At 40.9% G+C, this 25,182-nt stretch overlaps 1 protein-coding gene across 50 annotated transcripts in view; it reads right to left on the reverse strand.

Moving 5' to 3' along the window:
• The window catches only part of TRDN (triadin), a 1,346,604-nt gene that overhangs the window by 1,101,674 nt on the left and 219,748 nt on the right, over nucleotides 1–25,182 (reverse strand). For 49 of the 50 annotated variants that reach the window (XM_073675989.1, XM_073675970.1, XM_073675993.1 and 46 more), the window contains 2 exons: nucleotides 6,969–7,028; nucleotides 1,766–1,825 (listed from right to left, as the gene is read on the reverse strand). In XM_073675989.1, the coding sequence (XP_073532090.1) occupies nucleotides 1,766–1,825; nucleotides 6,969–7,028 (120 nt within the window). The remainder of the gene's footprint in view (nucleotides 1–1,765; nucleotides 1,826–6,968; nucleotides 7,029–25,182) is intronic. The other variant, XM_073675994.1, reaches the window with a different exon arrangement.

The following is a 25,182-nucleotide window of genomic DNA, read 5'->3' on the forward strand; positions in this document are numbered from 1 at the left end:
TATTTTATGCTATATACCACCACAAAGTAATAAGCATATTGCTACTTAAATAGTGAAAGTGAAGCAAAATTCAGCAATTGTTTTTTGTGTTTCTTATTTACTATGTTCACTATGCGGTAAAATTGACCTGTCAACATGATTATCTAGGTCAGTACAAATACGCAGATGCTAAACATGCATAATTTTATTTTTTATCTAAGCCTCTTATTGCATTATATCGTTTACCAGTGGGGATAATTTATCTTATATTTTGGTAGATGAGACTTTTACTAACACAGCGATACCAAATTTTTTTCTTTTTTAATCTATTTTTATTAATGAAATAAAAGGGTGATTTGAACTTTTAAAATGGCTTATTTTTTCATATTTTTTAAAACTTTTTTTCACTTTTGTTGACCTCCTTAATGGACTTAAAACTGCGATCATTAGAAGCAGTTGAAGCTGGCTTTCACAGAAGTACCGTCATGAGAGGCATCGGGGTCTTCAGCAGACCCCCAGCTGTCATGGCAACTCATCGGTGCCTCACGATCATGTCATGGTCCCATTAATAAGCACATGGAATGATGCTTCCCCCTGCTCAAAAAATGGCATTGTAAACCAAACTTTTTTTTTTGCAAAAATCAAAAATCTATAAAGGTCTGGTATCGCTGTTATTGCACTGACCTGGAGAATCATGTTCACAGTGCAATAAATTATTTTAAAGCAAAACACAAAAAATTATAATGGAACTGTGTTTATTCACTGTTGGTTTATATTGCACTGCGGGAAGGGGAGCCATTTAAATTCTTGCCTCAGGCAGCAGTAATGGTATCTACTAATAACTGATCAGAGTAGTAAATGATAACTTGAGAGCCTTATTCATTCAAACAATTACCATGTAACTAAAGGCACCCAAAAAAATTAAAGTCAGTTTTGGAGGACTGGAAAACCATATAATGTATACGAGTGATCATTAAGCTGCATTCACACTGTAATATAATCATGAACGAACATTATTTACAATGCCAGTTCCTGACTGCCCTTTAAATTTGTAGGCATTCAGCCCAGGAGAGCCATACAAGCTAAGTATCCCATCAAAGGGTTATGCCTTGTCATGGCTAATGGGCTCTTATGAATTGGCCAATTTGTGCACTGAGTACCTTTATTTTTTAACATATTTACTATAGCAGCAATGCAGTTCCAATTTCATATTTTCAATGTTTGCATATTATAGCATTTCAGAGTGAAGCTGTATTTCCTTAGTTGAAATGAATAGTCATGATGGCTTGCACATGTTCACATTTGTCTTATTCTGTTTGGAGGTGATAGTCAGTTTTTTGATTTTTGTAATTCACGATTATCTTGCAGTGCTAACAGGCTGCAGATCAATCGATAAACGAGCAAAACACTCAGTTGAACTGATCTTTTGCGCAGCGTATAAGATCATCGTTCTCGGCGGTGCATCATCCTGTATAAACAGGACTCACAATGCTGTGAACAATGGCCGACTATGTGCACTGAACAATCTATTACCTTCACTTTTGTCTGCCTGTGTAAACAGGCTATTAAAGGACCACCGATCAGTAAAGATTTACCGATTGGCAGTTGTGTTGTGCCGCTGGTCTGTTCATGTAAACAGGCAGTTAACATTTATAGGCTTGAACCTTCTGGAGGAGATAAGATACCCCCAGAGCTGTTTGTTAGTGGCTTACTCTACTATTCCCATTGAAAACAAATGGACACAAAATAAAAGATATACATATATCCATATTTTGCATGTACATACCTTTGGCCGTCACCTTTTTTTCTGCTTTCGTCTTTGCATCAGGCTTTTCTTTTTCAGCAGCTACATTAAATAAGTAAATAGCTTTTAAGGGTTTACTTGGAATTTGCAATCAACTACTATTTTACAATACAACTGAACTATGATTCACGAGTACTCAACATGATTGCAGTGGTAATGGGTTTATTGAAATACAGTTGTGTTGCCAGTGCTTTATCTATAGGACTCTTTTGAAAAAGAGAATTTTTAGGAGGTTCTTACATTTTGGCATACCTACTATGATCATTATAGGTTATTCATTGGTATTATTCAGTAGACCCTCTGATCTGATTTTATATTATCTACCAATTCAAGCGATGCATTGCTAAACTACAATTCAATGCATTAAATAGATGTTCATTATCCCTTCCTGCCCCATACAGAAACCCTTACCAATTACAATTATTTTCATAAATGATTTTTTTTTTTTTAAACAAAACTACAATATCATTTTAAAAGATTTAATGATTCATGAATGGGGTTATTATATTTCTGTCTGTAACAGTACTGTTCTATACCATCTTGTCAGCAATAAATTCTATTCAAAGACTTTATGCAGCAATTTACATACAAGGAAAATATGTATAAAGTCTATGACAATAAAGGAGCAATAAATAAAAGATCATAATGAAACTTTCAAATATAATTGTGCTGACTGTACAAGAAAAATAAAACATGGCAATCCACTGTGGCAGAAAATAAGAACAAATAATCAGGCCAGAAGAAATCATTAAATATATGACCAAAGAAACGACTATTTGACGCTGCATTAAATTCTATATTGTTTACACATGAAATTATTGACCATGACTCTTTTTAATATGTCAAACTGTTATTGTGGTCTTGTATGCGAGCAGTTTCCTCTGATCTTGTACCGCATGTGTTATGGAAGCTGTAAGAGGTTAACTGCTGTTAAATCCCTTGAGTCAAGTAATTGCATTATTGACACTCAGTGATATGGAAGCAGGTTAACTTTTATAAGAGATGAGTGGGAAATAGTAAAAGTTTTTCAATGAACCTAGTTTCCTATCTATACAACCTTGTATTCATCTGCCCGAAGAGATGTTTTCACATTTTCCACTTATTGTGGTGTATTTCACTTTTATAACATGTGCAATGCATTAGATACCTAGTGTGAATACCCATCTAGACTTAATACATCTGATTCATATTTTGGTATATTCCACTTGTATAACATGAATCATAGGTAGTGTTGAGCGATACCTTCCGATATCAGAAAATATCGGATCGGATTGGATTGGACCGATAACCAAAAAATATCGGATAGCGCCGATTCCGATACCGGAAACCAATGCAAGTCAATGGGACACAAATATCGGAATGAAAATAAACCCTTTCTTTCCTTGGAGGTTAATTCTACATGAAGGAAAAAAGCTAAGAATAATGTAGAATGTATTACATGAAAAGTCGGCAATTCAGCAGCGGCATACACCGGTACACGACAATTTAGAACAGAAAGAATAGAGCATCACACATAGATTAGATAGATAGAAACATGTCAGTCACATATATAATAAGTACAGTGAAAGTGTTGATTACTGTACTTGTCATTTAGTGTTAAAATAAAGGATTTATTTAAAAAAAAATTGGCGTGGGGTTCTGGCACTTAGCCTTGCTCTTCCCTCTGCCCTGTAGCGGTGGCAGTGGGGTAATAGGGCTGGGGTTGAGGTCAGCTTATAATGCCAGCTGACATCAAGCCCAGGTTAGTAATGGAGAGGCGTCTATAAGACACCCCCATTACTAACCCCATAGTCAAAGTAAAAAAAAAAGCCACAAACATCCAGAATAAAGTCCTTTAATTGAAATAAACACACAATTCATTATAGTTCTAAATTAAACCATACTTACCATCATGCCCATTCCAGCTGAAGCCAATGTCTTCTGCAATAAAAGTAAAATAATAAACCAACATCATCCTTACCTTTCCATGGTTCCCAGGATGGCTCCAGCTCTGCTACATTCACATGACAGGCTGGATCGCAGCCGAAAGCTGCCATCCAGCTTGCCATGCTGCAGGCACTGAGAAGCGCAGGCATGCTTGCGCTCCTCAGTGTCTGGCTGTGACGGCATCCAGATGAGCCGAGTGCATGTTCAATGAACTCAGCTCACCTCATACACGTCACTGACAGCGTGGGAAAATTCTCCTGCGATTGCGCTTACCATGAGCGCAGGAGAATTCTCTCACGCTCACCGCATGCGCAGGAGAATTCTCCCACGCTGTCAGTGGCGTGCATGAGGTGAGCTGAGTTCATTGAACATGCACTCGGCTCATCTGGATGCCGTCACAGCCAGACACTGTGGAGCGCAAGCATGCCTGCGCTTCTCAGTGTCGGTGGCATGGCAAGCTGGATGGCAGCTTTCGGCTGCGATCCAGCCTGTCATGTGAATGTTGCAGAGCTGGAGCTGGAGCTGGAGCTGTCCTGGGAACCATGGAATGGTAAGGATGATGTTGGTGTATTATTTTACTTTTATTGCAGAAGACATTGGCTTCAGCTGGAATGGGCGTGATCGTAAGTATGGTTTAATTTAGAACAATAAAGAATTGTGTGTTTATTTCAATTAAAGGACTTTATTCTGGGTGTTTGTGTTTTTTTTAACTTTGACTATGAGGTTAGTAATGGGGGTGTCTTATAGACGCCTCTCCATTACTAACCTGGGCTTGATGTCAGCTGGCATTATAAGCGGACATCAACCCCAGCCCTTTTACCCCACTGCCACCGCTACAGGGCAGTGGGAAGAGCAAGGCAAAGTGCCAGAATTTGCGCATCCTATGGATGCGCCATTCCTGGGTGGCTGACGGCTGGTGTTTCTAGCCAGGGAGGGGGCCAATATTCAAGGCACCCTTACTGGACTATTATTATCAGCCCCCATCTGTCTGCCTAGCCTTTGCTAGCTATTAAAATAGGAGGAACCCCACATCATTTTTTTGGGGGGGGGTCCCCATTTTGATAGCTAGTAAAGGCTAGGTATTCAGCTGGGGGCTGATATTAGTAGCCTGGGAAGCTCCATGGGTATTACCCCCTTCCAAGGCTTCAAACATCTGCCCCAGCCGTCTGCTTAACCTCCTCTAGAGACTAAAATTAAAGGGTACCCCACGCCAATTTTTTTTAATTAAATCCTTTATTTTAACACTAAATGACAAGTACAGTAATCAACACTATCACTGTACTTAGAAACATGTCAGTCACATATATAATATCTATCTAATCTATGTGTGATGCTCTATTCTTTCTGTTCTAAATTGTCGGGTACCGATGCTGAATTGCCGGCCGGCTTTTTTAAAGAGAGTGTCTTCTGAGCAGTTTGTCAGCTTTTGGACACCTTTGAAGGTGTTTTCTATGTGTTTTTATTTGCCTGCCATTGGTTTTAACGGTGTTCGACAGTGTTCTAAGGTGTTCGCCGAACAGTTCCACGAACATCCCGGTGTTCGACGAACCGAACCCGAACACTACGGGGGTGGCTCAACACCAGAGCCGAGTTCATGTTCAATGAACTCGACTCACCTCATGCACGTCACTGAAAGCGTGGGAAAATTCTCCTGCGCTTGCCTTGAGCGCAGGAGAATTCTCTCACGCTGGGATGGCATTCTGATGACAGGCTGGATCGCAGCTGAGCGCTGCCATCCAGCTTGTCATCCTTCAGAGACTCTGCAGAGTGCAGGCATTATGGGAACTTCCGATTCCGGTATTCGATATTCTAAAAGTATCGGAACTCAGTATCGGAACTCCGATACCGCGAATATCGGTCGATACCCGATATTTCATTATCGGAATGCTCAACACTAATCATATGTAATAAGTCTAGGTGGGTATTCACACTAGGTATCTAAAACATTTCACATATGAAAAATGTGAATAACCACAAAAATAAATATTTAATAAAAACAATTTTATTGATACATAAAGATAAAAATCTATATATTAAAATGGTTGGGGGCAAAAGCACAATAGAAAGTTCACTAAGAAACATAAGAAAAAGGGATATTATATAAATAGTGTTCTATTCTCTTGGAAAATATATAAATATTGGTCTGTGTATACAAGATATAGCTAGAAAGTATGTAAAATTTATAAATAACAATGCAAAATAGCATTAAATAAATACATAATATTTAAATAAGTACACTTCATATGCCATACATCAGACATCCCATGGAACAGAGAACAACACATATGTGAGGACTTCAGGACTCTGACACATGTTTCGCTCTAGGCTTTCTCATGGAGTGAGTGGGATACTAGATAACAGATCTTTATGAAAATACTTTAATAGGATGCCTTAAAAACTAAGTTGCATTTGTGTGCTGTATAAACCAATAAAAAAGTCGATGCATTGCACTATGGATCGCATGCAGAAGAGTAAATATAACCACAATGGCTACCGACTACAAGTTATGTCAGTGCATGCAAGTGGGGTGCTTTCCAAGGTGGAACACATGTCACTGGGGGGGGAGGAACTATGCATTTTAGCGTGGACGACATGTAGGAAGGAGTACTTCTATAGTACTTTGCTCTTCCCTCGGCAAAGAGAAGTGCATCTGCACATGAGCGTAATGTGGCACGCTGTGTGGATGACGTATGATGTGTCATCCACACAAAGCAGGGAAGATGGATGGCGATCGTAAGAAGAAAGGAGGCACCGGATCAAGACTAGAGATGCCAATTGGACTGTACGTGAATCTAATAAAAGGTCTTTTTTGTGCCCTGCATAAGGGGTTGGGGACATACAGTACATACAGTATACCAGAATGCTGTAACAGAGAGCTGAAAGATACTGGCCATACTTTATATCGGGAAAACCTGGTGACAGGTTCCCTTTAACATATATGAGACCTATTTTCATATCTAAACATTCATCACACCTCCACTTATAATGCGGACAATATGAAAATTGAATGGGGATGAAACAATTGCATTCACAATTGAATTTCCCCACACATTTTGCTACAGTCCATATGAGTTGAGGTTTATTATGGGCAGACATCTGCCTATGTAAACCAGTTTTAGCTGACATACATTTTGCTTACCAGTAATACCTTTTATGCACAAGTAAAGAGGTGCAAATGAACAAACTTCATACCATCATTAAAACATTGCCATAGATCTTAATGCTGGAAGTTTTCTGGATAAGTAAAGTGACTGTTTACCTTTAGAAGAAACTTTCTTTTTGGGCTCTACTTTGATTTCAGACTTTTGTGTCTGGACCTCTAAAGTAAAAAAGAAAGCACCAATTATTACTTCCCAATATATATAGAAACAATACAATATATGTATTACCAATTTATTAACACATCAAAATTAGTCTTGTGTTAGGAGGGCAGTTGCAGACAACTTTATTATAATGGAACGCAACCGACCGTGGGGTCCGCGATGCAGCCTGGTGGACTGCTGCCGAACACTTTCCGGGTGAAAAGGAAAGCAACCAACTTAAATAATAAACCCTTCCGTGTTACTGACCACAGGAACGGATATAGCGGTTCGCTCTTTCTCCGTTAACTGCACGGGAGATGCGCGACCGGGGAGGTAGCTGTAGCCCTGTTAACTACACAGGGACTACAATGGCGGCGCTAGGATGCGTGTGTGACTACGCTGACGGGTACATGTGCCTCCAGCCGGCATGCTACCGGACTGAAGGGTATTACTCCACGTGGCTGACAGGTGATAGCCATGGACAGGACGTCTGCAGGCTGCTCGGGGTGTTAGGCGACCCCTTTGGCAGAGCCAGACTGCAAGATGGAGCTACCTGCCTATTTCCACTACACCTACCTATGGAAACTACGTGAAACACAGTCGCCCACACATCAGCATCACTGCTCAAGGATAAGAGCGTGCCGCCATGTTTGTGGGCGGGTCTTTTAAAGACTAAGCCCTGCCCACCTTCGCACTATTGGTGGCGTCACCCGCGACCAATCAGGCGGTGCCAGGTCACCGATCAGGTGGTTGCCAAACCACCAATCACGGTCCGCCAGATCACGGACATGCTCAGTGCTGAGAATCCTGGACAGGCTCCAACAGCCCTGTCTCCCTCAGCAACCTATGTTTAACATTGCTAGGCACAAATACTCGAAAGACAATCTGTACATTTTGTAGACCAGCTAGGCGCTGGGGCTGATGACGATGCTGAGCAGCATCAGCCCTGGCTGGACTGAAATGGGAGACCACAGAAGGTTCCTGACCCATTTTGAATCCAGCAACAGCCCGACACCTAACATTATCCCCCCTTCTAACATCCCCCTCCACTTGATGCTCATTTTCCTCAACGAGCAGGGGAGCTTGAATGTGGTCCACCGGGTCACAGAGAAGATCCTCAGAACTGTGACCCCCTCCAGTGTACAGGGTACCCTTTTTTAAAGCGGGGGGCTAACTTAGCAGACTTTCCGCGTACTTTAGTATTGCGAGCCGTGAGCCACACTCTGTCGCCCAGATAGAATACAGGGGCAGGGCGACGAGAAGTGACAACCGACTCTCTATGTGTGGAGTCCATCACGAGTGACGGATGGAGAAGACCAGCCAGACTTTGACGGAAAGATATATCTCTCGCACAGATGGGACACGCGAGAACCAAGTCCTTGACGTCCTGGCACCACTAATAGGACCGTTGAAGTGGACTTAGTGGACGTTTGACTCCCAGGTGAGCTCCGGTCTTAGGGGCATGAGCCCAGGAGAGCACCATATTTTGTAGATTAGGGGAAACAAACGTCCTCCCTGACAGAACCTTGTTAGAGGACACTGCAGCCACCCTCTCTACCTGAGAGTGCTTTTTGACATAGTCTGACAAGACCAGGGTCCTGGGGACAGACAAAGAATCTGTACTGGAAGCCACAATGGTAGAGCGATCAGAGACTACCCTCCGGGTGACTGTGACCATACACAGATGCACAATTCTCACTCCAGGAAGAAATTTTTCCCGTATTCCAGTCAATGTGTGGAGTATGACAACGTAGCCAGGGAAGACTCAATAGCACCTCGTCTAATCCACCGGGAATAATAAGAAAGGAAATGACCTCCCGGTGGCTCTGAGGAAATGACATGGTGAGGGGAATCGACTGGTGGGTGATTTGCGTGTTCAGGAGTGAACCATTGACTACTCTAATGTTCATTGGTCTTGGCAGTAACTTTATAGGGATGGCGTGCCTCTGGGCAAACATAGATGACAAAAAATTGCCATCAGCACCAGAGTCCAGCCACGCCTTGGCAGTAACTGCAGATGTACCAAAGGACAATGTCAGCTTATATAATAATTTGGAGGAAGAAGTCCCAGAATCTAATACACCTCGTCCAACAGTGGTAAGACCTACTCGTTTTCCAGACTGCTTGGAACCCTTATTTACAGGGTACTCCAAGAGATGTGCAGGTCGGGAATGAGAGGGACTAGACTCAGTCTGGGATATATCCATAGCCTCAGGCTCCGGGTCGGGAGTCGCTGGTTTAGAAACGGGTCTAGAGAAGGAGGGTGCCAACCGACACTGAGGTCTGGGAACCTCCAACTCTAATTTGTGTTCTGCATGACGCAAATCTATTTGGTTAGCAAGAGAGATTAACTCATTCAGGGAGGTTGGGATCTCTCTGGTAGATAGAGCATTTTTAATATGCCCAGCCAGACCACTCCAGAACACCGGGATAAGTGACCGCTCAGACCAATCCATTTCAGCCTCTAGGGTTCTAAACTGGATGGCATAGTGGCTGGCGGTGGTCGAACCCTGGATCAACGCGAGAAGCTTAAGAGCCATATCATGCGTGACTTGAGGACCTAGTAATATACTTTTTAGGGTCTTAAGGAAAAGACCCGCATTTGCCACAACCGGATCATTCCGCTCCCATAGAGGAGTAGCCCACTCCAGAGCCCTGTGGGAGAGTAATGAGATGACATAACCCACTTTGGCTTTTTCAGAGGGGAACCGTGCCTCCATCATCTCCAACTGAATGGAGCATAAATTAATAAAACCCCTGCAGGATTTACTGTCTCCAGAAAATTTTTCCGGGAGAGCAAAACGGGGTAATCTAGCAGTTGCAGCTGTTGCAGCATTCACCGCAGCCAAGTTAACCAGATTGGCTGCTTGAGAAGCCGTCTGGGTAGCTACTGCAGTGATATTAGCGACTGGAGCTTGTTCCAGAGACCTAAGTCTGGTCTCCAGTTGCTGTATGTAACGCTGCAGTTGGCGCTCTGATACTGTTAGGAGGGCGGTTCCAGACAAATTTATTATAATGGAACGCAACCAACCCTGGGGTCCGCGATGCAGCCTAGTGGACTGCTGCCGAACACTTTCCGGGTGAAAAGGAAAGCAACCAACTTAAATAATAAACCCTTCCGTGTTACTGAACACAGGAACGGATATAGCGGTTCGCTCTATCTCCGTTAACTGCACGGGAGATGCGCGACCGGGGAAGTAGCTGTAGCCCTATTAACTACACAGGGACTACACTGGTGGCGCTAGGATGCGTGTGTGACTACGCCGACGGGTACACGTGCCTCCAGCTGGCGTGCTACCGGACTGAAGGGTATTACTCCACGTGGCTGACAGGTGATAGCCGTGGACAGGATGTCTGCAGGCTGCTCAGGGTGTTAGGTGACCCCTTTGGCAGAGCCAGACTGCAAGATGGAGCTACCTGCCTATTTCCACTACACCTACCTATGGAAACTACGTGGAACACAGTCGCCCACACATCAGCATCACTGCTCAAGGATCAGAGCACGACGCCATGTTTGTGGGCCGGTCTTTTAAAGACTAAGCCCTGCCCACCTTTGCACTATTGGTGGCGTCACCCATGACCAATCAGGTGGTGCCAGGTCACCGAATCAGGTGGTTACCAAACCACCAATCACGGTCCGCCAGATCACGGACATGCTTAGTGCTGAGAATCCTGGACTTAGGCTCCAACAGCCCTGTCTCCCTCAGCAACCTATGCTTAACATTGCTAGCCACAAATACCCAAGAGACATTCTGTACATCTCACGGACCAGCTAGGTGTTGGGTCTGACGATGATGCTGAACAGCATCATCCCTGGCAGGACCAAAATGGGAGACCACAGAAGGTTCTGGACCCATTTCAAATCCAGCAACAGCTTGACACCTAGCAGTCTTATTTTTACCATTATGGGATGCAGTAAATATGTAACAAGTTTATGTGTAAGTATGAAAATGTGGAATCCGGCACTCTCTAAGTTGAAGTTTTATTGATAACAAAGAATGATATATATTAAATTGACGTTTCGGTCTGGTTGACCTTCATCAGATATACACTGGAAGCATATAATCTCATAAACACGTGAAAATTATATTCCGGCCCTTTAGATTCCATGCCCACGGTATTTAGGAATAGGCGCCGGGTGCAGGGGAGGTATAGCGACATTTGTTGCTATAGTCCTATACCTTGCCCTGAAGACAACAATTGTAGTGTGAATATTGAATTGAGTTGTAGTGAGCTTTATTGTTTGGTGTGAAATGTGTAAAATGCAATGTAAAATGCATAGAATGTTATAGGAACTGATGTTGCTGTGTAGGGACTGTATTGGTAATGCCTTAAGGAACCTGGTACACTTAGCTTTGGGGTAGGGAAATATAGAACATATTTTATTGCTTAGTTAGTGATAAATAGGAACATTAGGATAGATAAGGCAAGGGTGGGCCTTGTCAGTTCCTGGTTTTAGTTAGTTAGACAGAGTTAGATGTAGTGTGAGGTTCGTATGAAGTTACAGTTCAAGTGGCAGTGGGCTGGAGGCACGTGGAGTTCATTATCTTCTGGCAGCATAAGATCGTACTAGAATTCCTGCGGACATTCCTGTTATGTCTGCGGTCTACGGCTCAAACTAGGCACTGAGAAGTGTGTCTTAATCCCTTCCATACAGAGGAAGCTGGACTAGAAAACACATGAGGGAAATGTAGCGGATCTTGAGAGTGCTGTGGTGCCGGACAGGAAATCCCTGGGGCTGACAAGAGGATCAACCATAGGGATAGTCCGAGCTGAACGTGAGCAGAGGCTTGAAATATACTGTGTTGATGAAACTGGAACTGAAGGGTGTTGTGCACGATACTGTGTGTTAAAGACTTATGTACTTGAACTGTCCAGTAAAATTGAACTTGTTAAAGTGTCCCCTGATGTGTGTGCACCTGATCCAGGAGCTAAGGACGTGGATGCAGCAGAGGCCTCTGGCCTGAAAGTGAATACACGGCATTGTACATAGCACGACGCTGTTGGATTGGGACACTCTTTGTTTGTGGGGTGCCAGGATGTGGAGAAGCAGCAGTTCACCCGCGGCTACCGCCCTGGTCACCTTACATAGCCATCATGAGAGAATTAACTTTAATCCTCCCTGAAGCCACCGGCTTTCTGTCATAGAGGGGTGCCCAAAGTGGCTTAAATCATTGCTCAGAACACAGTGAGCTGTCGCTGTATGAACATCCCAACAGTTTGATTGACAATTCCCTCTGCAGAGATGAGCTGCAAAATGAGCTGTCAAAGTGCTGGAGTATGCTTGCAGCCACTGCTCACTGGGTACTGAGCGTTGATTTAAGCTCACTGTGTACTGAGCGGTGTCTGAAGCAGCTCCGACACACCTCTATGACCGAAAGATGGCAGCTGCCAGGTGGAATAAACTTCATTTCCTTCCGATAGTGTTGTCATCAGCAAGGTGGTCAGACAACATTGGAAAATTTTTAATCTGCAGATTAACTTTACATCTGCAGGTCAGGGGTGGACATATCATTGGGGCATTCTGTGCAGCCACACAGGTGCTCAAGACGTAAGGAGGCCCTTTTCCCAAAATAATGTGGAATTTTGCATTCTGATGAATTATTGAATTGCAAAGGGCCATTCTACTGTTCTTGCACAGGGGCCTCTTCTGTCTGCATCTGGCTGTACAGCAGGTTAGTAGCATTTGGGAACATGACAGGTTCCTTTAAACTTCTATGGCGCCAAACTAAGAAAATATTTCCTCCATATAAATTTTATAGTTATTTTGTCTTGGTGTTGTCACTTCTCACCACCAATTTATTCCTCTTTTACATGATGACAAATCATTCACACCAATAACACTGATGCTGTACTAAAATCAAGGAAAATTTATACAGTGAAAATATTGAAACTATTTTTTATTCCAATTTAGTAGCCATAGACATTAAAGACTACGTACTCAAAAGTCACTTTACATTTTTTATTTTATAGATCAAGTTCTTTCTTCATGTAGGGAATGAGTATATTTCATTTTGTATACATCAGATGCCAAGTGTGAAAGATACTCTAAGCAACAGATGTAAAGATAAGTTTACCCAATGTACATTAAAATGGTGTAAGCGTTTGCTTTAGATGGTCATGATGTACTTTCAGTTCACAATAAATGTGTCAGATTCACACCTTAAATGACAAATAGAAAAAACGCTGGTTTTGTAATAGGTATGCCGCCATGGAATGCATTTCAGCAGTCTTGCAAATATCAATTGTGACTCTCAATATGACAACATTGACACCTCAATGACAAATGTTAAGATGAGTAAGATCTATTTTCTATTAAAATGTGTATGAGTGTGCCACGGTTTTTATAGCCAGATGTACAGTTTACACCTCACCCGACAATTGAGAAAAAAATTATTTTGGAATGACGAAACTACATGTAATATATACATTTTTTTTGAGAATAAAGCACTATATTTCATATAATTCTTTGTTGATAAAAATAATTGTAGAATTATTTGATTTACGTAAAATACATTCCTCCTTATTTTAATTACTAGATTTTGTTTAATAGATTTATTTTATGGAAGGAAATGGCTTTCTCCATTTAGAAGTAAATGAATATAATATAACTAAAGATATGTCCAAAAATGTTCAATATGAGATCCTTTCTATACATGTAAATAGCAGTCAAGTGGCTCAGTGGCTAGTTCTTGATTTGATTTGAATCAAACCAAGGTCAAGATCTACTGATGTGTCATTCTTAACCTCTGCTCTTAGTTCAATATATCCAGGGTTATAGCCACTCTCATTTAATTCTCTATCTCCCAGAAAACTCTCTTACTGATCTTTTAAAATCCGTTTTCTACTGAAATTGACCTTAGTAAAGTCTCTAACGATCTACTAAGAACTAAATGTAATGGTCCCTCCTTTCTGATTCTTCTGGATCTCTCTACTGCATTTGACACTGTGGATCACCAGCTGATCCTCACTATGTTCCACTATCTGGGCTTCAAAGAAACTGCTCTCTCTTGGTTCTGCTCCTACCTCTCTCACCGCTCCTTCAGTGTATCATTTTCTGGCTATTCTTCTTCTCCTCTTCTCCTTACTGTCAGGGTTCTTCAAGGTTCAGTCTTAGGCTCACTTATCTACTCTCGATACACTGCCTCTATTGGCCTAAACCATAGGAGGTTTTTTTACAGTAACATCTATATTTTATTGACACCCAATTCTACACTTCTCCTGACATCACCTTGCATTACAACAAAATACCAGAGATTGTCTGTCTAAAGTCCTCCCTTTATCTGAAACTGAATCTCTCCAAAACTGAATTTCTCATGCTGTTATTGCAATTTCCATGGATGGTTCAACGATAAATCCCAAGCAGCACACTCGCTATCTTTGGATCACATTTTCCACAGAACTTTCCTTTATTCCCTTTATCCAATCAATAACTTTCTCATGCCATCTGCACCTAAAAACATATTCAGAATCTGACCTTTTCTCACTTTTCAAACTGCAAAAACTCTTATTGTCTATCTTATACATTCTCGTCTGGACATCTTCAACTTTCTACTGATCTGTCTCATACATTCTCGTCTGGACATCTTCAACTTTCTACTGATCTGTCTCATACATTCTCGTCTGGACATCTTCAACTCTCTACTGGCCTCTCTCCCACTTGCTCAATTCTCTCTTCTCCAATCCATCCTAAATGCGGAAGCCAGGGTCTTATTTCTGTCCAGCCGTTACACCAATGTTTCCACTGCACTGCTTACTCAGCTGCTACAGAGTACAATAAAAAATTATCACTCTCACCCACAAAGCTCTCCACAGTTCTCCACCATCATACATCTTCTCTATCATTTCTGCTTATCACACTATTTGTGCTCTCCATTCTGCAACTGATCTAAGACTAACATCGTCCATAATACCAACCTCCCACTTCTGCCTCCAAGACTATTCTCATACTGTGCCAGTTCTCTTGAATGCACTACCCTGGACAATCTGATTAACACCTAGCCCCCACATTTTTAAGCGTCCTGTAAAACACATCTCTTTACACATACCAATCACCTCACTTACCTAATCTAACTCTGCCCTGTTCCCCCTTACTATATTTTCCTCAGAATCTGATCCTTCCTACTCATGTCTCCACAACCTCCATGCACCCAATAGCACTTGAAAAATGGTTGATGACCGATTTATGCAGTTTTATTTGAAAACCACTATTTATTATATTAATGGCTGGACCATACTGGACAAGCATTTATTACTTATTGTGTCCGTTAGGAGGGCGGTTGCAAACAACTTTAATTTAATGGAACGCAACCAACCCCGGGGTCCGCAATGCAGCCTGGTGGACTGCTGCCAAACACTTTCCGGGTGGAAAGGAAAAGCGACAAACTTAAATATTAAACCCTTCCATGTTTCTGCACACAGGAACGGGTATAGCGGTATGCTCTATCTCCGTTAACTGCACGGGAGAAGAGCGTCCGAGAAATCACCTACTGAACTGATAAACCCCTCCATGTTAAAACACAGGGAGCGGGTTTCAGCGGTTCACACAATCTCCAAGAACCGCAGGGAGACGTGCGACCAAGGGAAAAGCAGTAGCCCTGTCTGCGATACAGGTGCTACGCAGTAGGAGTTGGCGCTAAGATGTGTATGTGACTCACGCCGACGGTACGTGCCCTCTGCCGGCGTGCTACCGGACAGAGGAGTATTTCTCCACATGGTCCACAGGTGTCTGTAGGAGTAGGACGTCTGCAGGCTGCTCGGGGTGTTAGGCGACCCCTAATGACAGAGCTAGACTGCAAGGCGAAGCTACCTGCCTACTTTCACTAGCCTGCCTACTTTCACAAGACCTGCCTGAGGAAACTACACGTGGAGCACAGACGTCCACACATCAGCATCATGCTCAAATGATCTGAGCGCGTCGCCATGTTTGTGGGCAGGCCTTTTAAAGACTAAGCCCTGCCCACCGACACGCCATTGGTGACATTACCCGTGGACCAATCAGGCGGTGCCAGGTCACCGGGTCAGGTGGGTGCCAACCCACCAATCATGATCCACCAGGTCACGGACATGCTCATTGCGGCAAATCCTGGACTTAGATTCCACAAGCCCTGTCTCCCTCTGCAACCCAGGCTTAACATTGCTAGGCACAAACATCTGGGAGATAAACAGTGCTTGCAGACCAGCTAGTTGTTGAGACTGATGGCAATGCTGAGCAACATCAGCCCCAGCTGGACCAAAATGGGAGACCACAGAAGGTCCTGGACCCATTTCAAATCCAGCACCAGACCGATGCCTAACAGTGTCCCCCGCCTATCTAATTCCTTATAGATTGTAAGCTTAGTGAGCAGGACCTTAACTTCTTCTGTAACTGTTGAATTTTGTAATACTTCTTAATGTATTTTTTGTCTGTACATGTCCCTGCTTAATTATAACGTGCTGCAGAATATGTTGGTGCTATATAAATAAAAGTATTATTATTATTATTAAATGTGCATGTCTGTTTTTTTTACATCTGTTTTACTAACATTTTAAATTCCCTTAAAAAATAGTCAAGTTTATTAGATATGCATTCAAAACCTGAACCCCAACAAAAACACAAAAACAGACAAAACACATTGAAAGATAATGGCTCTAAGAAGAGCCAGATATGATCACTAGTTGATATAGCCCTATATGATTCAGGGCAAAAGTGGGCGCTAATATTACCCTAAATTATCCCCTATGAATTGTACTACGTAGCCGCGGAGGCTGGCTCCCTAATAATAATGGATATGGCGCCCCACTCAACATCGAATATCCCTAAAATGCCCTAGATATCCCTGATATTTTCAGTATGGAGTAATGTAGTAAAACCCATAAACAAAAACTCATGCACAAATACACTTAATATCCAAAGTACCTATGCAAGGAGGACATTAAGCTATCCCAGGCGCTGACAGGGGACAGAGCTGACAGTTAGTGTGAAATTAATGATTACATGATGACAACACTTTTCATGACAGCCAACCATAACAGCAGGGTGTGGAAAGTGAAAAAACTGTGCCCTCGGCCATGCTGAAAAGCAAAGCAAACTGCTTTGCTCTTTTGCTTGTGTGATGAATGACTTTTGGGTAGAAATGCTCTTTGACCCTTGAAAAAAAAGTGAATTGACTGAATTTTTTCTGGCTTCCAAAATTTAGTTAAAATTGATTCTTCAACAAGATAAGTTGTTTTTCTTGCTCAGCAAAGCTTTTGCCTAGCAGTCGCCTGCTACCTTAAACTCTGCCTGAACATGAGACTACCTTCTTCTTATTGCAGAGCTAATGCTCCTTTACCTGTGCCAGCAACAGGTCTACAACAAGTAGCTAAGACAGCAGCAGAGTTTACTGTATATATAAAATTATGGACCAGATGCTTTATCTGTCATACGCTAAACACACACACACACACACACACATCAGAAAATAGAGATGTCCCATTTGAAGAGCCAAGTTCAGTCATACCTAGACAGCGTTCTTTTTTCAGTAAATACCCTGAGCCCCGACCCCATGGCCTTCTGGGTTAGCTAGTGGTAAGAACTGAACTAGTTTGCCTTGGGTGTTCAGTCTTGTCCAGCCTTCAGTGTAATGTAAAACAGGATCTGTAGTGTGGTATGAGGCTTTGCCATGCCAAACGGACCAGATTCTCATCAGCCAGTATAGATATTGTTACATTTGACAAAATAAATCAGGCATGAATCAATGCCGATTTTCAATCACCTACGGCCGATGCCAATGATTGGATCGGCCTTAGCATCTGCCTGTCCATTGTGATCTATACTGTTCTGCTGCCTTCAGTGTCAATGCTACCCACCTAGCTGGACATCTTTCGCCTGACCATCATGTAATATACAGTATGTACTATACTACTGCTGATGTTGCTGCTGAGACTGCCAGTGCTGGACCTACACAACTGGACATTTTCTAGACCGGTTTATCATATTTTATCATGTGCTACTTCCACTGCCAGTAGACATACGCACATCTCCTGCTAGTCCATTGGGATCTGTAAGAATATTGTACGGCTGCTAAGTCAGCTAGTGCTGGCCTTACACACACAGACATCACATTGACTGTAGCATCCTATTCTATATTGTGTGATTGCGGCTGCTGCCTCTTCCCCTGCCAATAAACAGCTAAATAAATTTTCTGCTTGTCTACTGTGTTTTATAGCTGTACTCCACTGCTACTGGGATTCCTGCCCTGTACAGTATAAATAAATCTGAAACTGCTCTTATAAAGGGATAATTTCTGGATGACTTTTTAAAAAATAATTGCTTTTTCATTTTCCATACTGCAAACCTGTTGCTGATCCCAAAATAAGGATAATTTTTGAACGGCATGTTAAAAGCAAAAGCTTTTTTAATTCCAAAACCGAAAATCTATTGCTGTTCTGAAAAAAAGTATAATTTTGTGAAAGCTTCTTAAAAAGATACCGTTTCTTCATTTATCAATAGTGTTGAGCCTTCCGATACTGAAATATCGGGTATCGACCGATATTCGCGGTATCGGAGTTCAGATACTGAGTTCCGATACTTTTAGAATATCGATTACCGGAATCGGAAGTTCCCATAATGCCTGCGCTCTGCAGTGTCTCTGAAGGATGACAAGCTGGATGGCAGCGCTCAGCTGCGATCCAACCTGTCATCAGAATGCCATCCCAGCGTGAGAGAATTCTCCTGCGCTCACGGCAAGCGCAGGAGAATTTTCCCACTCTGTCAGTGACGTGCATGCGGTGAGCCGAGTTCATTGGACATGACCTCGGCTCATCTGGATGCCGTCACAGCCAGACACTGAGGAGTGCAAGCATGCCTGCGCTTCTCAGTGTCTGCGGCATGGCAAGCTGGATGGCAGCTTTCAGCTGCGATCCAGCCTGTCATGTGAATGTAGCAGAGCTGGAGCTGTCCTGGGAACCATGGAAAGGTAAGGATGATGTTGGTTTATTATTTTACTTTTATTGCAGAAGACATTGGCTTCAGCTGGAATGTGCATGATGGTAAGTATGGTTTAATTTAGAGCATTAAAAAATTGTGTGTTTATTTCAATTAAAGGACTTTATTCCCTACAGGGCAGTGGGAAGAGCGAGGCTAAGTGTCAGAATTGACGCATCCTATGGATGCGCCATTTCTGGGGCGGCTGACGGCTGGTGTTTCTTGCCTGGGAGGGGGCCAATATTTATGGCACCCTTCCTGGGCTATTAATATCAGCCCCCAGCCGTCTGCCGAGCCTTTCCTAGCTATTAAAATAGGGGGGGACTCCATGTCATTTTTTTTGGGGTCCCCCATTTTAATAGCTAGTAAAGGCTAGGTATTCAGCTGGGGGCTGATATTAGTAGCCTGGGAAGCTCCGTGGGTATTATCCCATTCCCAGGCTTCAAACATCTGCCCCAGCCGTCTGCTTAACCTCCGCTAGAGACTAAAATTACGGGAAGCCCCAAGTCCAATTTTTTTTTTTTACTAAATCCTTTATTTTAACACTAAATGACAAGTACAGTAATCAACACTATCACTGTACTTATTATATATATGACTGACATGTTTCTATGTATCTAATCTATGTGTGATGCTCTATTCTATTCTTCCTGTTCTAAATTGTCGGGTACCGATGCTGAATTGCCGGCCAGCTTTTTTAAAGAGACTGTGCATGAAAACACTATTATTTTTTTAAATAAATCCTTTAACACTAAATGACAAGTACAGTAAGCAACACTGTCACTGTACTTCTTATATATGTGACTGACATATTTCTATCTATCTAATCTATGTGTGATGCTCTATTCTTTCTGTTCTAATTTGTCGGGTACCGGTGTATGCCGCTGCTGAATTGCCGGCTTTTCATGTAATACATTCTACATTATTCTTAGTTGTTTTACTTCATGTAGAATTAACCTACAAGGAAAGAAAGGGTTTATTTTCATTCCGATATTTGTATCCCATTGACTTGCATTGGTTTCCAGGATCGGAATCGGCGATATGTGATATTTTTTGGGTATCGGTCCGATCCAATCCGATCCGATATTTCCCGATATCGGAAGGTATCGCTCAACACTATTTATCAATCAACAAATTATTTTGCTACTCACTAAACAGTGATAATTTTTGCCAAAAAGTCATGGCTTCTTCTGTGCACAACACCGATGTATAAACACCAGCAACACAGGAATTTGCCTCCCGTAAGTGATAATTTTTGCACCTTTTTTATATTTTACACATTTTACATAAGTATGTTACTGCAGTGTTCTGTTAAATAAACTGTTAGTTACCACCAGTTACCATCTACCATTTATCCATAGTCAGATATCTTAAGGCTACTTGGATATTTCCACAGTTTTGCTTAAGTTGAAATCTTATAGGTTAATTGACTTCTGAAACTGAACCTAGTAAATTTTTAAGAGCGAAATTAGACTGAGTGCTCCATCAGGCCCATGGACAAATGTATAGGAGGACATTGGGCCTGATTCATTATTGCTTTTGCACCTTTTGAATCTAATTTTTGGTGTTTTTCACCTTTTTTTCTTTTTTTTGTACATTATTCTATATTTTGCACCTATGTTGGGGGCTATTTAAGCAGCTACAAATAAATCATATTTGGAAAAAAAAAGTTTTTAGTAGCGAACGTGCAGATAATCATTTTAAAAATCAATAATGTTTGATTTTGATTATAGATAACCATTTATATAACAAGCAGATCTTAACATTGCATTACTACATAAATTCTAAGTGAATGATTTACATTCAAGTAATAGATTGTGTTTGACGTGGAAAAAAGTATAAAGGAAAAAATTGCTGGACATAAGGCTTCAGTGCTCCAAGCCTTGAGCTCATATGTTTCGAGGCTGCTGATCACTTGGAACATATTGAATTAGGCTGCAACAATGTGCTACTTCAGCTGTTGGCTATATCACCACTGCTAATAATAATGTTCAGCCACATACACAGACCTTATTGGCACAGCATTCCATGGTCCTGATTTCATTTAGTCTGAACATATTCTCCCAGCTCTGCATTTCTATTTTTTTGCCAGACCATGACTCTCAGCTCTCATAATATGTTTTCTGAATTACTGTACCTTCATAATCTTTACTTTTATGAGTTGCCATAAAAAAAAAATCTGTAATTTATAGTATGGAATAAAGTTTTGTTTTCTTAGTTTTTTGTTTTTCCTTTTAATGAGTAAAATAACTATTATAAAATATAGGTCAAACAGGACAAATATAACTTCAGGACCAGATTCCTAAAACAGTTTGTGCCAGAAAACTGGAGCAAAACTGTTAAAAATGTCACAATTATTGTGTGCAACAATATTTTTTACACAATAATTTTTCTACTTTAGTAAATTTTTACTCCACCTCTGCCAATTTTATTAAAAATGGGTGGAGCATAGCTGGAGGATATGGTCTAGCACAGTACAACAAAATCATTATAATTTACAACCCAAAAGTGGCATCAGTTATAGCAAAAATGTATTCCAGTCCTTAAGTAGAGTTAATTTCTGCCTTTTGCGCTCGGCATCTGAAGGATAAGCAAAATTCCTGAAAAGTAGCATGTCTCTTAATGAGTTTATTGCATCTTACTCGCAAACTATGCATCAAGGCTGGTGTACACGTCACTATTCTTGATGAATTGACCCCAATATGATTGTCGTCAACAATACAATTTCAAATCATGATGTACAATTGCAGCAATACAGCTGGTGTAATACCTAATTAGCTTCTACTAAATATGTTTTATTGGGTTCTCTTGGGAATATATTATTCTTTTATATTTTTTAAGGGAGCTATTTCCAACTTTCTGTACTTTTTTGGTATACTTTCTAACAGTTCAGACATTTTCTCAGATTGGTCTAAGAATATCAGTGGTAGGAAGATCATTTAAGAGGAAGACAAATTGCAACACATTGCATGATTACTTTAATAGTTTCCAAATTTACACCATACTAGAACATAATAATAAGTCTAATACATGGTCATAGTCTAGGTATGCTTCATAGCCTGGTACGGGTTCATAAAGTACATCCATGTACCTCACATGGAAGAATGCAGATATTTCTTTTCACTTACAAGTAAAGATGAGCAAACCTGAATTAAAAAGTTCGGGGTTCATACCAGACAGTTAGTGTCAGGTGCTAAACGCCGAACACGGACTTCTCCCGGATGCACGATGGGACCGCTCAAAAACAGAATACAGAGACATCTCTCTGATGCCGTTGATCCAGCAGCTTTCAATATATCGGCAGTCTCCAGACATTTTTCCTCAGTCCATAAGGGCGATCTGAGTTCTTTTAAATTTGTAGGGATCGAGAAGGTCTATCGACTCTTGAGGGGAGGTAATTTGAAACATAAGCTATTAAATAGGGAAAGATTTTGAATATTTAAACTTCATACGAGGGTGCCACATGGGTTAAATACACTTCAAGATCAGATTTTGCAGTACAATTAATTCTTTATTATAATGTGTATTTAATGTTTTTAATTGTGTCTAATTTTAAATTGAAGTACTGTTTTGCTCCTACATGTTCTATCTATCTATCTATCTCTTTCAAATCTATGAGCAACAGATATATCATAAAGTCATTCTAGTTATTAATATGAAATTAATCAGCAAATATTGTCCTCATATTAATATCATATGTGGTTTATTATTTTCAAAATATTTGATAAAATATTGATTAGTGAGTGAAAAGGGTTTAGAAACAGTAAGGAAAAATAAAAATGTTATCATAATTTTTGTGCCAGCTTTGAAGAACGAGACACTTCATTTCTAACGCTGTGTCACGGTCATTTCCCACTGGGGAGCTGGGACTGATAGGAACAGCTGAAGGTGCTGCTGTTCCAGTGATCCTGTTTGTGGTGACATTTGTGAAGGATTTAGACTAGGATTGTGTATCGTGTTCTCTTACTGAGCTCAGGTCGTGAAGTTATTAGCCATATGGGAAGCCTGCATTGACATCACTGAAAGATGAGGTTAAGTGGCTAGTAAACTATCATATGTTATGCTGTTATGTGTTATAACTTATCCTTTCGGCAAGACTAGATCAGTGTTCACCTACCAAAGGTCATCAAAAAGGTGCCAGGCAACAGATTAAATGTGATAAGTGGTTGTACTCCTGTTAAATGTACTGGGGAAAAAATTGTTAATGTCTTCATAAATTTCGACCTGCTTTTGACTATGCTTTATATAATCTACAAACTTTCTGGTGCCGATTCATTAGGAATGGTGTTGTGTAGTAAATGGACTTGCTGGAGTGCCAAACTTTTAACTCATTAAGAGGCGCATGACACTTATTGAATTAGTAGCATTAATTAACTGGCATGTGCCTCCACCAAACATGTACTCCAGTCGTAAACTGGAGTACATTTCAGGATTAACTTTATGCCACCCATGATTCTCATATATTGGCATAACTGGTTGGTAAACATAAGTAGATCAGACAAAATTCGTTTTTATCTGTTCAGGTGTATTTTCCCAAACATTAGATGTGCAAAGAAGTAATTCTCTGCAAATGTAATATCCCTAATTATGCTGTGGGGTTTATCTAGATCCCAGAGCAGAAAAAGTGTATGATGTAAAAATTAGAAAAAATCATTATAGTCACCTTACTGCTCACCTCTCTGGATCCTCTGCTCGTCATCATCACCCTTCTTGTCTTCTCATTATTTTAATATCATTGCCTCTCACGTTGAATCCATAGGCCTCTCATGCAAGTTCGGGACATCTGGCTCTGATGAGGCCTGGAAGGGTGTCATTACCTTATCTGGGGATTTCAGCTCAGGCGACAGTGCTAGAAAGATGCACTGAGGACCAGACGGCTGATGGTAAGGAGAAGTGGGGCTAGTGATGTGAGCAGTGAGGTGAGTATAAGGTGTTTTTTTTCTTTTTTAAGCTTTTGGTGGTTTTTACAGTCCAGAAAAATGGTGGCGAGTGTTTGCCATTTTGCTGAATCCACACGGAAACAAATTACAAGTAATTTACATGTCGGCAAATGCATATTTTTGGAATATGCGAGAAGAATTAAAAATATTTGCTCAACTCTACTGGCTGAGACTGGCGTGAAAATGCCAGAAGTAAAAATATTTTTGTGCAACTTCTGGGTTGTACAAAAAGATTGTGACTAATTAAGGTTTTACTCCAAAATTCTAGCATAAACCCCCTTAAGAATCAGCCACTCTATCGCAATTTATTTTCCATTTTCACATTGTTACTTAGGTTAATTATTAAATAGAATAGTTCCCATATTTCATATTAAAGGTAGATCTAATAAACTATTTGATATTATTACATCTACATAAAACTATTACAGCTAGATTCACATTTATACATCTGCAGACATATGGCACAAGCATCATATATATTAGAAATGTGAGTATACATGTGCAATATGTCTATCTACTAGAGATGATCGAACAGTTTGAAATTCGAATTTAGCAAATTTGCCGAAAGTTCAAAAAAAATGTGACTTTTGGCAATTAAATTTGCCATGAATCGCAATGCTTGACACCCAGAATGTGTTGACTAGAGCTTGTCTATTCACTAGCATCCAAAATGTGGAATTTTATGGTGGCTGTTTTTATGGAATTTTTCTAATAAAGAAGAGATCCTTTTAACAATTATTGAAGTGTTGGATTTATTTTTCATGTTGACAATAACATTTAAGTTTAACAGAAATGAGAAAGAAGGTGAGTTTTATTGAAAAATGGAGGCACTGAACACATTAAATTTTACTTTTGAAAAAAATGTGTATTTTGTGTACAAACCTGGAATGGGATGGCTTTTTACTATGATAAATAATAGTGGCTAGGTATCTTCCATTGAGGCTGAGAGCACATAACTTTTTTTCACAAAAGCCAGTACAATCCAGGTGGTCTGGCATCAATTGAGGTGAATTTGGCCATATGCAAATAGAATTTCTACATAATTAGATGATTGAACCCAATTTTGTCAGGTACACAAAGGGAGAACTTATGATGCAATTGAGTGAGAGTGGGTAGTTTATGGAAAGCAGTAGATGAGAATAGTGATGGGGGTTGATGACAATGACAAGGCACTACTTGCGGGTGCAGAGTGGTTAACAGAAAGTCAATTATGATGAGAAGCAGGACAGTTTGAGCCTTGCTCATCTTGCTGGTTAGTTTGCTTTACACACATAAGCAGGTTAT

This window comes from Phyllobates terribilis, unplaced genomic scaffold (genome assembly GCF_046119375.1).
Source record: "Phyllobates terribilis strain yellow unplaced genomic scaffold, ASM4611937v1 Scaffold_3__8_contigs__length_932513732, whole genome shotgun sequence".
Taxonomy (NCBI): Eukaryota; Metazoa; Chordata; class Amphibia; order Anura; family Dendrobatidae; genus Phyllobates; species Phyllobates terribilis.